Below are 16,969 nucleotides of genomic sequence, written 5' to 3'. Positions count from 1 at the left end.
GCTCGTGGCAAAATAGGTAGAGATCGCGTTTTCCCGTGTCTTTGTATTTTACGAAAAAGAATTCCAGAGCGTAATTCGTAAGTTTTTGCTAATTCGTCATTCAACTTTTCTTCAGTTAAATTTTTGATTAATTTTGAAATTTCTTCATCACGTTGCTGTTCAGCAAAAAGCCATGTATTTGAGAGATTAGTTAAATTGACCTCTTTGTGCTCGGGTTTATTATAATTTTCTTTTATTGAATCTGGTAACGGATTTCTCGAAAAGAAGTCCGCATGACTCATTTTCTTTCCATTTCGGTATACTATATCGAAATCGAAAGCTTGAAGAAAAGTCCACCATCTATGCACTCTCGGAGTAAGATCTTTTTTTTTTCTCGAAGATTGCAGAGAGTTGCAATCTGTGACGACAAGAAATTTGCGTCCGTATAAAAAGTGTCGAAAATGTTTAACCGCGTTAACAACAGCAAGTGTTTCCAACTCGTACGAATGATATTTCGATTCAGCTGGTGAAGTACGTTTACTAAAATAAGCAATCACGCGCAATATATTTTCTTTTTTTTGGATTAGAATTGCCCCATAGCCCATCGAACTTGCATCAGTATGTAATTCAGTAAGACAATTCGGGTCAAATATTGTCAGTACTGGCTCATTGGTAAGTACTGAAATTATTTGTGTTCTAATATTCTCATGTAATTCTTTCCATTCAATGTTTCCTTTTGCTGCGGAAGTTAGCGCGTATAAAGGAGCCGCAATTTGAGAGAACCCTGGAATGAATTGACGGAAGTAAGATGCCAAACCAATGAATTGCCGTAATTGTGTTACCGTTTTAGGAGAGGGTAAAGATATTAAAGCTAAAATTTTCTTCTTATTTGGTCGGATTTCTCCGTTGCAAACTTCATAACCGAGATACTCTACTTTTTGTTTTAAGAAAGAGCATTTTTTGATGTTGAAAGTAAAGCCGAAATCTATCAAAACTTTTAATACAAGCTTCAACCTCTCCAGGGCTTCGTCCTCATTGGATGCAACAATAAGAATATCATCCATGTAAATAATGACAAAACTATTCGCCAATTCTCCCAAAGCCTTGTAAACGGCCCTCTGGAAAACAGATGGTGCATTTCGAAGCCCGAATGGCATGGACAGATATTCATACTGTCCATTGTGAGTAATGAAAGCTGTATATTCGATTGAATTTTCATGGATAGGGATCTGATGGAATCCAGATGCCATATCTAAGCTAGAAAAGTATTTCGCCCCATGTAACCTATTTACTTGGTCAGAAATTAGTGGCAATGGGAATCTGTCAGGTACAGTATTATCGTTTAGTTCTCGATAATCTACACACATTCTGTCTGACCCGTCCTTTTTCTTCACGAGAAGGATAGGGCTAGCGAATGGAGATGAGCTTGGGCGAATTACGTTTGCAGCAAGTAACTCTTTGATTTTATTTTGAACTATTTTTTGTTCATCGTGGCTCAATCTATATGGACGTCTATATACCGTCTTATTTGGATCTTTCAGGCGAATTTGCATTGGGTCCGTTTTAGCAGGTTGCTTTGGTGTACCGGTTATAAAATGCTCTCTAAATTCTTGTAAAATTGAGAGCAACCGTTCTTTTGACTCAAAAGAAATGTCAGTCTCAATTTTGTCAAAATTTACTTCGATTGATTCTCCAATTTTGCAAGCATCGACACGGATTTCACGCATTAATTTCAATTCGTTAGAAGATACAAGCACAGTCAAACCCTGACTCAAAATTTCACGACCAATCGAAATATCACTCCTCAAATAATGACTTGGCAGAACATGAAAAAGAATTTCTAGGGCAATGTCGTCAATGTTTACTTTGGTAAGAATTTGCAAAGTACTATGGACACTTGTTTGTCCAATTCCAGTCATAGTGACGATATTATCAAGTCTTTTCCCGGAGAACCTTGACGACACTGATTCTTTTATTAAAGAACATTCGGCTCCAGAATCAAAATTAAATGAAAACTGCTCACCTGCATGCCTCAAAATGCCAGAAGGCGAATTCACTTCACAAATATCCACTCGTCGTTCGATATTGGATCCGTTGAAGCGTCCTGACGATGGCTTCTTATTCATTCCAGGACATTGCGAAGAATAATGCCCAGGTTCCTTGCACTTGAAACAGGTTATAGGCTTCCTCGTGTCACTGCTTGTAGATGCATCTCTCTGCCACACATTTGATGCTGCATTTTTCTCTTTTCTTTGATAGCACGCAGACGATTTATGCCCGATCTTTCCACAGGAGAAACATTTCAGAAGGCTGGTAGACGATTTTTCTTTAAATCTTTTTGCTTCGCTGTGACGTTCAGTGTGAAGTTCCGAGTTTTTCCTCTTCAAGTAATATACCGCCTTCAATTCTTTTTGTAATTTATTCCGTGTCTCAATTTCTTCCGTAAAAGCAAGGCGTTGAAGTCGTGGTTCAAATTGAGAAATGTGACTGAGGACGAAGGACACAGCAATCTGTTCCATAGAGAGATTCTTCAATCGGTTCATCAACGAGGTTATCACAGTGGCTGAATAAGCGGCGATACATTCTCCTTCCTTTGGCCTTCCTTGATTGATATTCATTAAGAAAGCAGCGAGGGTTTCCGGACATTCAAATCGTAGAGAAAATATTTCTTTAAATTCATTCCAATTTATTCCGGCAAATACGTTTTGGGTCAGCCAGAATAATGCCTCTCCTTTCATCGCACGGCTCAAAGCGTTCATGAGCGACGCTCCTTCTAACGGATGCTCCGACATACACATGTCTGCCGTACGAATCCAAGCTCGAGTATCGCTCACTTTTTCTGGGTCAAAGTCAGGTAACTCGATTTTCGTCTGAGAAGGTTTCTTCATTGCCTCAATAATCTGCATGAAATTATTTTGCTGCTGTTGCAAAAGCATTTGCCATTTTGCGTCGTCACGTCTCTCTTCTCGGTGAGAAGCAGATTCTGATCGGCGAGAAGCAGATTCTGGTCGGTGAGAAGCAGATTCTGATCGGCGAGAAGCAGATTCTGGTCGGTGAGAAGCAGATTCTGATCCCACTTCTGATGTCGGGGTGAAGCCTCGGAAAGGCGGAGAGGATGAAGGATTTCCAATTTGTGGATTGTTCATTATAGAAAGCGCGATGATCTCAACACGTACGGTCAATTCGCTTGCTTTTCCGTGACTGTCGATTTCATCCAAGCGTTGTTATAAACAATTCATTTGTTTGTTCTATATTCAAGGCATGTTGAATAACGCTTGACGCTTGATACGGCGGACTCATTCAAAGTTCAAGTTTCCAATTCACTTGATGATGCATCCTCTTTATTCTTCTCCGACATATATATATTTTAGTTATAAGCGTGACTCTTATAACTTAAAAGGGTTGCGGAAATAATAATTCCTGAGTCTCAACGACTTGGGTTGATGTAGAAACGATACTAAAACATTATATTAACACCAATCACAAATAATTACATAAATAATAACAAAAATAATTATAACACTCATAATCACCTAAATCAACAACAATGTCGGTTTTCACGATCGGGAATGCAGGCTTGGTTAATAGTAATAACAAAGAATAATTTATAATAAACAATATATTTTTCGGAGCATTCACTATGACGCTAGTGGATGTCTCGAGCGCCTGTCAATCACTCCCCTCTCTCCCGACGCGATGGCTCCGCGGTGTTCACTCTTAAATCTCCTTTCCGTGACCCGTTCAGCGTGTTTATTGTTTTTCATGGATAAGTTTGGGTAAACAGGCCACAAACTTACATATATATACCGGGACAATCTCTTGAAACTATACATATAACGCGCATGCGCCAAATAATTTAATCTCATTGGTCGGTGAAATCGCGCCGCGGTGATGTTTTCATCTGCTGAGCAAGGCGCCAACGTACACAAAATGAAACAAAAGCTGTAATTCTCTCGCGCGTAAAGCCGTGGATTGAGGTTATGCTGCTGTTTATTTTTACGTAGCGTGAATTGTCTAAGAAGAATAGTATCGTTCAGCAATACCGTGGTTGATTTCGGAAGATATTCAACCGACGCAATAAAGAATTCAACGGAAAAGCAAATATCAAATGATACAGAAATTGGGTGTTATTTATTGAAAGAAGAAATCTAACATTCAACGTGAAATGTCATTAACAAGTGGGAATCTGGACAAACAGAGGTAGGTAAGTAAAAACAATGTTTATTGTGAACAGATTCTTTATTTACATAAAATTAAAAATAAAAGAATGGTTGAGACCCAGTAGAAGGTATTTCCAGAGTAGATTCGTTACGGTGCAGTGCTCCAGAAGTCAGTAATTAGTGCCGATGAACATGAAATAAATAAAAGAGATGAGTAACAAGGAATAAAGAAATTATTCATCTTACACACGAAGCTTAGGAGGACAAAGAGTAGCAATTAACAGAAAACGTACCCGACGCAATACTCACAAAAAACCTCGCCGACATCATTGATTAGTTGACAAAGTTTTTGCAGCTCCATTGTACAACAATCAATGTTCCGTTAACAAAGAGGGTTCACCAGATATCCAAGAATAAAAAGAGAAAAAGAACAACAGTTAATATTACAGTGTAAATCATGCTATCAATGAAAAATTAGGAAACAAACAATAACTTACAAGACAATCGTCCGATAACACTGGGAGACCAATCTCCACTCTTCTGATCACCCCTCGTCTGGCCATTGGTGGCCTTTCAAAAAGTGCTGCCGTTTCTTTTGCCTTCAAAAATACCGAAAGATCCTGTTTGATAATAATAGCTTCTAATATTTTCAGGTACGAAATAATTCATTGTCAAAGCGGGACTGAATTTGTCAGGCACGGAAGCATGTAAGTAAATTTCCAATTACGTGATCTTTGACAATGACAATATTTTAACATGGATTCAATGATAAAATTGGTATTTTTTTCAGCAGGCTCGAAGTTTAAACTTTAATTAAGACGAGGAAAATTATGCCTTACCTGATGGTCAAAACGTTTAGGTGGCAAGGATCCTGGTTTCTCGAGCGGTGCAATCATTAGAACCATCGAACCTGGTTGTTTCGTCAGACATCAGGTGCCAGAGTGAATTTTATCAGGCCATCGCCACCTTCTTAACATCAGTTGAGGCAAAATTGAAGAGCGGGATATACTACAGATCATAATGGCTGAATATCCCATCATTTTACTTTGATCGAGCCAATAGCGATAAGTTTGTTACTTAACCGTTGCTGCCAATTCATTCTACCGAGGAATCATTCTGTGCACCATTGTAATTTAAGTATTATTATTGACCAGCATTGTTTTTCAAACTTTATACCATTTGATTTGGTATCTTATTTTGAAGCTTACTTTTACTCTCTTTGGCATTGAATTCAGATAAATAGTTTTTCAAGTCTTCAATTAGATTGTAGGGTTGAATTTTGCTAGGCAAACTGAATCAATCCAAATCTAGAACTGTTAAATAAGTTCAGTAAAAATGTCTTTAAATTTAATCTTAGTTGACGGTGTCATCTGGCTAGCTATTTGCACCATAACTTGAAACCAAATTCAATTTTATACTCTTCATAGGGTCCTACGCTAAGACTGAAAGCTTGTGAATCTCCATGTACCGCAATTATTTCTGCATTTCATGTTAGCATTATCTGGAGCAAAAAAAATCCCATTTTGAGATTGAAAATGGAACCTGAAACACAGAGTTATTCAATAGCACGAATTGAAAACCAAGAATTTTATAATGGTTTCTGCAACAAAGGGACTCTTTCCAAATATCCTTGTTAGAACGTGATGTTCGGAGGACTATAAAGAAGATATTGTATCGGATTACATTATTTGGAAAAAAATCTTCATAAACTTCGTTAAAAATTAGATATTCATTTATTTTGATGGAACAAGGGACACAATCTTTACATTACTTTAAAATTGACATTACTCTAAAACATGATTGTCCTTGAAGCTAATTGTGACATTAAGGCGCATTTTGAGAAACTTGATTTTCAACTTGTGTCACAGGATGTGATTTACGTTCCTGAGTTCTACGCTTCCGATTAGATTTTCTTTGTTTCGAACCGCACTTACATGAAATACAGAAATCATTTTAATAAATCTAATATTACTTGAATTTTCAATTTGAGTATTAGGTTCCCTTCATTTATTTAATCGAACATCATTGAAAATTTGCGAAATAAATTCTGATAATCATTCGGAAATTTTAAATAGTAGTAGCAATAATTTGTTAAACGGAAAAAATACATTGACTATCGACTATTCGTAAATTTTGTTGAACTATTTTCAAGAAAAAAAAGATTCACAGTTCCGTTACAGATAGTGAGATATTCAAATTTCTTGAACGCTCGGTTTAATGTCTCATTTTCGAAAGTGATAAGATTCAATATTACCGCCTGAAATCACAAAAGAGTGAGAAAGTTGCTTAGCTGCTTGAAAGTGGCGATGATCTTTGTACGTCTGACAAATTGAATGGGCAGATAACAGTGAATATCAGAGATGTAATTATTTTAGCCGTATCACCTGTTGATAGATAAAAATTCCATTGTTATTTCTAATGTACGAAATAATAAAAATGATCAAATAAAGTGTTCGCACCTACCTGCTGCCTTTCTTCCAAGCACCCAACATTTAAACAGATTTCTCATTTTAGTCAAATAAAGCCAATTTTCAAAGAGCATTAGCATCAACTTTCCGAGTCACTACCTCGACTGTTATGATTCTAACCTCGAAAATTCGTATGAACTACAACGCCGCCAGAAACAGAGTTTGACAGCTGAAACTCGGAGTGGTCAACCTGCCCGAGCAGCCGATAAAACTCGCGCATGCGCATTATATGTATAGTTTCAAGAGATTGTCCCGGTATATATATATATATATATATGTTGGCAGTCAATAACACTTAATGCCCTAATTAGGAATTATATATATATTTTATAAAATTCCTAATTAGGGCATTAAGTGTTATTGACTGCCAACATAAAATAATTTGAGGAAAAACATGATGAATAAAATGCCTTTTGTATGATTCATGTTATATGTCATTATTAAATACAATTGTTTTAAAAATCAACCTTATCTATCCAACCATTTTGCGAACTATCAAATCCCAACCACTTCACGTAGAGTTGATTTCCACGTTGGCGTAATACTTTCTCCACTAGATAACCATCGGGGTATTTCACTTCACTTGGTTCCTCCTCATAGAAGCCTCCTTCGATGGATTTATTTTGATAATCGATAAGCTTGTAAGTTGGAGGTTTGGTATTTTTCACCTCTTTCGCGGTGAATATTTCCGTTGTCCAATTCAGTCTATAGCCTGTTTTGAGTACATTTTTATATGGGCTGATTCGAACGCGATCACCAACTTTGAATTTTCGGTTCCGATTAACGCATTAGACTTGTCGCGGCTTGTAAACGCGTTCATACAACTGTTTTTCGTTGATGGTGGTAACATTCGCTGGCTTCATCTGAATCGTACGATGTTTGCAGTTGTTGTAGGATTTGATCAAATCATGCAAAATGTCAATCCATATGTGAGAACCTCAAAGAGTAAATTGCTTCTACATTTTATTTTTTGAAGTTCGGTTGAAACGCTCGCAGACCGAGACTTTTAAATTACTGAATGGAGAACACATGTTGATATTGTACTGTTTCACGAGAGCTTTGGATTCGCCATTATGAAATACTTTACCATGATCAACATGTAGATGTCTGGGTACGCGCTCTTGTATTAGTATGGATTTCATGGCGGTACACAGTGCGGCCAAAGGCCCTTTTATGCGGCCAAAAGTCGAAAAAAAAAGTTTTCGGTTGTGGATATTTTGTCATTGGGTTGGCTAAAGGAGTCCCCTAGGAGACGGAAAACGTTCATAGTAAGGTCCCTTGCCTCAAATCTCCCCCCATAATCTCAGTCTGAATATGGCCTTCGCCCGAACGCTACACGACGGTTAGGAAAGTGCGACTGGCGACGCGTCGGATAAACAGGCGTCAAATTTTTGTTTTTAAAGCGATTCGAACGAAACAAAATGGATTCCACAGCTGAAGGTGAGTAGAATAAGTAAAAAAAATTCTGAATATAAATTCCTGAATAGTACATTGTTAGAAGGGGATATGTAAGGACTATTTTTTGGTTAATTTTCTCAAATTGAATGGATTTGATTGAGTGAATACTTTTTTATCTTATTACATCTTGCTCTCTAAGTCATTTGAGGTTTCAGATAAAAGTATCATGTACTATATAAAATCAATTTTAACTGCCCGTTGCTGCCCGTTCAGTTTTTGTGCACTGTATTACAAAATAAAAAGTCAGATATTCGTTTCAACGATCACAGTAATAGATGAAAAACAAAATGAAATAAAGCATAGAATTCAAAAACCAAAGTGAAAAACAAATATAAAAGTGAGCCTTCGAAGGAAAACACATCCATACAGTGAATCAAAAGAATATGAGAAAGAGAGACAGGGTTATACGCAGCTGCGTCATGCTATTGATGATAACAATTTTCGGCAGTATGCAGTAAAATTAGCTAAAGACATTGTACAACAATATCCCCGGTATTATATGCCCACTTTGGTTCAAAAACTTTTGATTCATGGCCCCGAAATAATAAAACATTCGGTGTTACCGATCGGTCAAATGTCCGAAGATGCGCAGGAAGCCTGTAATAAATTTTTTTAGGATCTACCGCATGAATTTCGCAAGAAAACATTATCGTCAAAAAACGTTGGAAGATGTTTTCAAACGATTTTTGATTGCGTCTGATCCACAAATCTCCAGCTGTCGGAGATTACCCATGAAACCACTAAAATCTTTATCTGAAGACTGTATTAATTTGTTAGCTCCTCCAACTGTGAATAATCAAACGGAACTACAATATTATGACAGTTCTTCGGCCTCAGAAACCGATACAGATATAGAAGATTGCAACTGTGACGAGATTGGCAATGCAAATTTTTTCATGTAATATTATTTTCTACACCTAACTTTTAAATATTTTATCCATTACGCTTCTGAAATCTTCATATGTGATGTGAGTTACTATGGTAAATGTCAATAAAAATATAATAATTTTTTCAGAATTTTTTTCCTGTATAACATCGCCATATTGCGACCCGCCATTTTTAATTTGTTCGTTCTCAATTACATACCCTAACAATCTCAAAACAAAGACTTTTAATCAATCGCCCAATTCATTTAATTTTTTATAAGTTTTTTCGTATGATAAGACGCCATACTAGGTCGGCCATCTTGAATTTGCTAATTCTGATGATGAATTCATAATCAGCGACCCCAAAAACCCCCACATACCAATTTGTGGATCATTCTCTACATTTTTCGACTTTTGGCCGCATAAAGGGGCCTTTGGCCGCACTGTGCGGTAGTTACATCTTTTCCACTCTTGGACATTATCGGCACCGTCCAAGCGTACTTGGAGAATATATCAATGATTGTGAGCAGGTATTTGTATCCCTTATTATGTGAGCTGTATACAATCATATCAACCAGATCAGCTTGCCAAGTCTCATACAGTCCACGTAAATCCACAAACCGCGGCGGATATTGCGTCGAGCGGGTTTGTGATGTTCATTGGTTATCGTCTCCTTCATGCTTCAATAGCTGCACTTGCTTTCTGGTTTGCGATCAAACCGGCAGTTCTGATTCTTCACGAACTTTTTTTTAGGTCGGCTTAATTTTCTTTTGTCAAGCCGTGCGACTAGGTTGTGATTAGTTATTTTCCTGCGCTATCAATCGACTGTGAAGATTCCGAGCGCGCTCAAACACAGTATTTACAAGCTTGCTATTCTCCTTGACATTCTTACGCAGTTCATTGATATCATTCAAGACCACAGAAAAATTCGATTGCAAAGTTTGCGTAAGATCTTCGGCGGTATTTTGTAAAACACTGTGCAGATCTTTCAATGGAACGGCATCATTTGCATGCTGCGGATCGGCAATATTACACAATCATCTATTGTCTATATCATATTGATTGTCCGGAGTGATTTTAAATCCAATGCCTGGAGGGCCACGCACAAATTTTTTACTCAGACCACGCGTCAATTCTCGTCCAAATATACCGAAGCTCATCGTTGAACGACTAATCTATAAATGATAATTTTCCTGCTGATCTGTCGCTAATAAACGATTCCGGCTTCTCGCAACTCTTCAATAATTGCAACTATTTCGTTAGCGTGATTGGTATTGCCGGCCGCCTGTGATGCCATAAGCAGTCGGAGACGATCCACAATTTTATTTGCATTATCCCAGTAGACGTAATCGACCTCTTGCCCATCCTTTCGTGCAATCTCATAGCTGGGTGAACCTTTGCCAGATTTTCGTCGTGAACCGACAAATTGCGTAATTAAACTTTTATTCTTTGCATTTTTCGCATCAACACGAATGTTTTCATCGACCTTGTAATGTTTTCTATGTGCATTTGTCATGGTTACAATTTTTATATCATTATTTTTGTCTGTATCGTTCACAATGGTGGGATCCGGTGATTTTTTGTACAATAATTTGGGTAATCCTGGTTCTCATATGTTTCATCCCCCACATATATCTGATCCTCAACGAAATGGATTTGCGAATCGCCAATCATCATGCGTTTTTCCAACTTTCGAACGCCATATGTGTTGTCTAGATCATTTTATTTCTTTGTACCAAACATTTTTAAATACTGTCCCACAGACATATCGATCTTCTTCATTGGTGTGCTTGTGGTGGAAATATTATCTCCTGTGAATGTTTGGTCTGCCGCATCCATGAAATCCGCATCATCCATATCGCCATCTTCATTATCATCACCATCATTACCGTCGTTCTCATCAAGTTTTTCTTCTTTCATAGTAATATATGGTTGTTCTGTTTTGATTTTTTTCTTAATCTGCCGCATCGAAGTATCAGCCAATTCTTGCAGCTGTGTCACTACCCAGGTAGCACATTTGAAAAAGTCAATGATTTGTCTGGTTGGGTACATAACTGATATGTTGTATGTGCCCTTCAAGGTACGTTGACTTTAGTGTAATGTGACAACTACGTGAAAATTTCATGTTAAATTCACAGAAAAGATGTTACGTAACATTTGGGTCTCAAAGCATTCATTTTTGTGTGGTCCAAAAAATTGATATATCTGTTTGTTCAGTCAACACTCAAATTGCCCGGGCGAAGCGAAGTTCGGCTTACTCGCAGCAAGAAGGCAGCACTAAACAGGGCATAGATCACCCGACAATCGATAGCCAATCAATAAATTTATAGTTTAAATTTATTGACGCTTGCGCATTTCGCTATTCTCTGACGTCACTCGCTATGAATTTTCTTATTGGCTCTTAGCTATTGGACATGCGCAGTCATTCTCACGGAGAAGAAGACGCCAATTCTCCCGGTTTTTCCGGCCTTTTTTTTGTTCTTACTGCTACCTCTTGTTCACCTCGTGGTTTTTCTTGTCGCTGGTTTATTTAATTATTCGGCTATTGATAAAAATAGTTGTGACCGTGGTATTTGGTTGAATTTTTTATTGAAGTTACTGTAATTATTAATGTGCGAGAATTCGCTTTAAAGGAATTATTAAATTAATTGTGAATTTGGGTGCATTCACTACCACGTGTTGTTCTTGGCAACCACGTGCATTGTACATATCGGGTAATTCGCTAACCGTGTATAGTGTATCCAATAAATCAAGTTATAATTTTTTTTTGCTAAATTGAGTGTGTTCAGTTTTTATTGTGACAACCTGTATCAAACCAGATCACGAGTCTCCTCTCCTGTTACTCGCTAAAACACTGTTACATAATGACGTAAACATGAATAAAATATATCACCGTTAACATCACAGGGATGTGTCAAGAGATCCATTCTAGTATGTTTCAAAGTATTCGTATCCTCGTTACATAATTATTTTTATGTAACAATTATATCTACGTGAAAAAAATCTGCGACCTAATTTTTACACACACACACACACACACACACACACACACACACACACGGGGAGTAAAGTTGCTCGCGTCCGTGGAATCCTTAATCCATATGTGCTCCCTGGGTGGTGCCAAATGAGCAACACGAGAGCTGAAGAGGAAACAGCCGCCCACCGTGTATCCGGGTGGGTCGGAGAAGAAATAAAATAGTTCCCGCGGCAAAAAATACCAACTCCCCTTCAGCGATGGAAGGTTTGGTCACAACAACTGACCAAGGGTTACGTACGCAAGCGGATTTGGTGACGCTGCTCGAAAGAGATGTGCGATATGATCCCTATAGCGCGGCGTACGTGGAAACTCCCGGCATCTACGTGCCGCACCCACGGGAGCAAGAGGAAGCCCGTGATGGAATATGGTGCACGGCTGGAGCAGATGCCTTTCCCTGCTCCAATAGCCACAAGCTCTCTCAGTCATGGGGTAGCTGTTAGAGTGATCACCCCCTAACTTCCGGAGGCATCGCGTTCGGAGACGACCTTTTGTTCTGGAGTATTACATAAACTTATGGAGACTACAAATAACACAAACAACAACAACCAAGAGACTGCACAGGACGTCTTCATGGACGTCGAGCAGGGCACGAACATTGCCCCACCAGCTACACGAGGGAAAAATGTTTTGGTCGCATCCCACCGGGACAGAGTAAACTCTGCACCGACCAGTGGATGTCGCCAAACACCGATGGAGAGACTAGGCTCCAAAATTGAAGAGCTAGCGTGGTACATCAAGGATAGGAACAACGTTCACGGAGAAATAAAGAAGTTAGTCAGGTAGATCGACACAGCATATCACCTGGCACTAAAAGACTACACTGGTGCTCCGAAAACAGTACCAAGCGGGACAGCGCAAACAACGCAAACATCTCCTCAGATGGAGCCCCAACCAAATGCACAGCAGACACCGGAAGCCACCTTGAAGAATTCAAACTCAAAAAAAAGGCCGCTACCCACACCTAGCCCCGCTTCTGATCAAGATTCGCGAGCATCTAAAAAACCGGCCAACGACAACATCTGGGCGGTAGTGACTCGGCGAAGAAAAACGAAGGAAAAAGTGCCACAAGACTCGACAGCAACAGCGAAAGCGCCCCAAAAGCCAAACGTTAAAGATGGCCCTTTGGCAAATAGCCATCGTAAGGCGAACAGAAGGAAACCAAGAACAAAGGCTGTTCTTGTCCAACCAGCAGAGGGGCGAACGTACGCCGAACTCCTTAAAGAGATCAAGGCCAAGGTAGACCCGAGCAAGACTGGCGTAAACATTAAGTCTATCACACAAACAAGGCGCGGAGGCGTCCTGCTGGAGATGAGCCGCAAGTCTGAAGACAGCGCAGCTTTTGCTGCCGCGATAAAGACAGCAACCACAAACATCGGCACGGTGAAAACACTGACACCACTGACGACGATAGAGATTCTTGATCTGGATGGAGTCTCTACCGAAACTGACGTTCGTGAAGCACTCAAGCGGGACTTCACGACAAACCTGGAGATTAAACGGGTCAACTTGACCAAGGTTACACCAAGAGGACAACGTGCGGCCTTCTGTGAGATAGACGAGGCCAGTGCAACCCAGGCCCTCGATAAAGCTCGCATAAAAATTGGATGGGTGAACTGCCGCATTCGCCCAGTCGTAAAAGTGACCCGATGCTTCAAATGCCTTGGGTATGGGCACCAAACACGTAGCTGTACGGGACCCGACAGGAGCAATTGTTGCTACAAGTGTGGCGGCGAAAACCACAAGTCGCAAGACTGCGCGGTGAAGCCAAAGTGCTTTCTTTGTACGCCGGACAAAGAAGTCCATGATGGCTTATGTCATATCGCCGGCTCCGGAGCTTGTAAGGCATTTCGCACCGCACTTGCCGAAGCTGCGAGAGGGCCGAAATGACGCGCTTATTACAGGGCAACCTGAACAGGTGCGCTTTGGCGCAAAATTTACTACACCAGCGTATCTTTGAAGACAAGATCGATATCTGCCTCATCTGCGAGCAACATCTGAACATCCAGGACAGAACATGGTTCGCTGATAAATCCGGCACGGCAGCGATCTGGATCGCAAACACGAAGAACGTCACCGTCGACAGCAGCGGATGCGGACCAGGATACGTCTGGATCAAAACCCCAACAGCCTATATTATGAGCGTCTACCTTTCACCCAATGAAGGGATTAGTGTGTTCCGCCAGAAAATGGCAAACATAGAAGACATCATCGATAAGTTCAACCAGGAAGTCATCGTAGCTGGTGATTTCAACGCGAAATCGGCTAAATGGGGTGCTGATTTCTCCGACACTAGAGGCAACGAAGTAGCAGACTTTGCAGCAAGACTTGACCTCATAGTGCTGAACACCGGAAATACTACGACTTTCAGAAGACCAGGATATCAGGAATCCATCCTCGACATCACGTTGGCGACTCCAAGGATCGCGAATATGATCGAGGATTGGACAGTATCAGAGGAATACAGTGGCAGTGATCATCAATATGTAACATTCAGTATTTGAATGGCAGCTATTTCGGTACCTCGTCGTGATCATCAACCGCGGAGGTGGAATGCCAAGAAGCTCGACTTAGACGCACTGCGAACTTCTCTGACACGAAGCTCGTCGTCTTTCCAGAACAACACGAATCCGAATACCCGTAATGAGACAGAAACATTAGTGTCAAAAACAATGGGATTGATTGTTGCCGCATGTGATGCTTCTATGCCACGATTGAAAAAACAAGGCTCTCATAGGCCGGCATATTGGTGGTCACTAGAGATAGCAGAGCTTCGGAAAACATGCTACAAGCTACGTCGACAAGCGACGAGAGCTACGAAACGCTCTCGGGACCAAAACCTACATTCGACCGAGTACAAGCAGGCTAAAAAGAACTTAAACCGGGCTATTAAAGCAAACAAAGCGAAACTGTGGCAGGAGATCTGCAATGACCTTGACAGAGACATCTGGGGTAAAGCCTACCAAATTGTCGTCAAACAACTTGGAAAAGCCTCACCAGAACCGCCGAAGCCGCCTGCTCTAATGAACAGCATCATAGCGGAGTTATTCCCAAAACACCAGCCGCGGAAGAAGAGGCACTATGCAAAAAACGGCACAACACCTTTCACAACCAAGGAGTTGCAAGATGCGGCTAAGACCATCAAGACAGGAAAAGCACCTGGCCCCGATGGCATTCCGGCATCGGTGATCAAGACGGTAGCCCTGGAATTCCCAGGAATACTCCTGAGCTCGTACAATGCATGTTTGGCAACCGGCACATTCCCCACGATCTGGAAGCGGCAAAGATTGGTCCTTTTAGACAAAGGGAAGGGAACTCCTATAACACCTTCGTCGTTTAGACCACTTTGCATGCTGGACATTGCCGGAAAACTACTCGAGAAGCTCATCCAGGGAAGGCTTCGAAACGACATTGACCGTGCCGGAGGTTTTGCTATTAACCAACACGGCTTTCGAAAGGGCCGATCGACAATCGGCGCGATCCAGAAGTTCATAGGGACGGCGAGAGAAGCATGGTCTGGTAGCCTCAAAGCTCGCAAGGTGTGTCTTGTCCTCACACTAGACATTAAAAACGCCTTCAACAGTGCTAATTGGGGCGACATTTTGGATGCATTGGAATACAAATTTGAAGCCGAGCCAGAAAATCTGGCAATAGTAAATGACTATCTCGACGAACGGACGCTGATAGCGGAAACGACAGAAGGCCCACAAGAGCATGACATCACAGCCGGCGTGCCGCAAGGTTCAATTATGGGACCCGATCTGTGGAACGCAGATTACGACGAGCTCCTGGAAATCCCGTTACCGAAGCAAGTGGAACTCACGGGCTTTGCAGACGACGTCGCAGCCACATTAGTGGTGGACAGCGCCGAGGAGGCAGAAATCCTACTTCGAGCAACCATTGATGCCGTTGAAACTTGGCTTGAGAAGCACCACCTGAAACTCGCCAAGCAAAAAACTGAAATGGTCGTCCTGACTCGACAAAAATGGTTTCCTAAACCTTTCATTGTCGACACGGGCGAGACAACATTGAGGTCTACCAGGACACTGCGTTACCTAGGAATAGTGATCGACGAGAAACTATCTTTTCGCGAGCACCTCGAAAACGCATGCACGAAGGCCAACAAGACGGTATCCAGTTTATCAAGGATCATGCTGAATACAACAGGACCACGGACCAAAAAGAGAAGGGTCCTCTTGGAAACAGTCCACTCAGTATTGCTCTACGGAGCAGAAATATGGGCAGACATTTTAAAACAGAAGACATACCGACGCAAGATGGCAGCAGTGCGGCGCCGAGGCGCACTCAGGGTTACCTGCGCATACCGCACGGTTTCTGAAGCGGCTGTATTAGTCATTGCGGGAGCAGCACCCATCGATTTATTAGCGTTCGAAAGAGCCAAGCTCTACGACGCTAAAAAGAACGGCGACAACTCCAAAGAGGCAATAACGAGAATAAAGAAAGAGACGCTACAGGAGTGGCAGGACCGATGGACCACGGGAGAGACGGGTAGATGGACGGCACGCCTGATCCCGAACATCAACGTCTGGCTCTCTCGGAAGCATGGAGAAATGGACTTCTTCCTGACCCAGTTCTTGACGGGCCATGGCCAATTCAACGACTACCTCTTCAGGATGAGACTACATGACAGGCCGACATGCAAGTATTGCCCGGACAAAATTGACGACGCCGAACACACGTTCTTCGAGTGTGTTCGGTGGAAGGACTACAGGAGCAGCATCGAAGAGAGTATAGGCACCAGGCTCTACCCCCCAAGCCTGGTTACCTATATGCTCAAACAAGAAGAAAACTGGTCAGCTGTTGCAACTTACGCACAGCACCTTCTGAAAGACAAGATTGCAGAAAGGGACCAGTAGCCAGGAGTAGGCGTCGCAAGACGCAGCACGGACTGGATTGATGTAATGCTAACGCGGTTCCAATCCAGTCCTCCCCGTAACATCTGCGGGGAGAGGGGAAGAGGAGTGTTTTTTTTAGTGGGTAAAA

General features: G+C 41.2%; 1 protein-coding gene across 1 annotated transcript; it reads left to right on the top strand.

Moving 5' to 3' along the window:
- Positions 1-13,851: 13,851 nt before the first annotated feature.
- On the top strand, positions 13,852-14,469 carry LOC124220099 (uncharacterized). Its single transcript, XM_046628550.1, has one exon. The coding sequence runs from the start codon at positions 13,852-13,854 to the stop codon at positions 14,467-14,469; it is 618 nt and encodes a 205-aa protein (XP_046484506.1).
- The last annotated feature ends 2,500 nt before the right edge of the window (positions 14,470-16,969 follow it).

The sequence above is a fragment of the Neodiprion pinetum genome, chromosome 1, assembly GCF_021155775.2.
Source record: "Neodiprion pinetum isolate iyNeoPine1 chromosome 1, iyNeoPine1.2, whole genome shotgun sequence".
Taxonomy (NCBI): Eukaryota; Metazoa; Arthropoda; class Insecta; order Hymenoptera; family Diprionidae; genus Neodiprion; species Neodiprion pinetum.
Note: the sequence above shows the minus strand (reverse complement) of the source record. Positions and strands in the feature narration are given on the sequence as shown.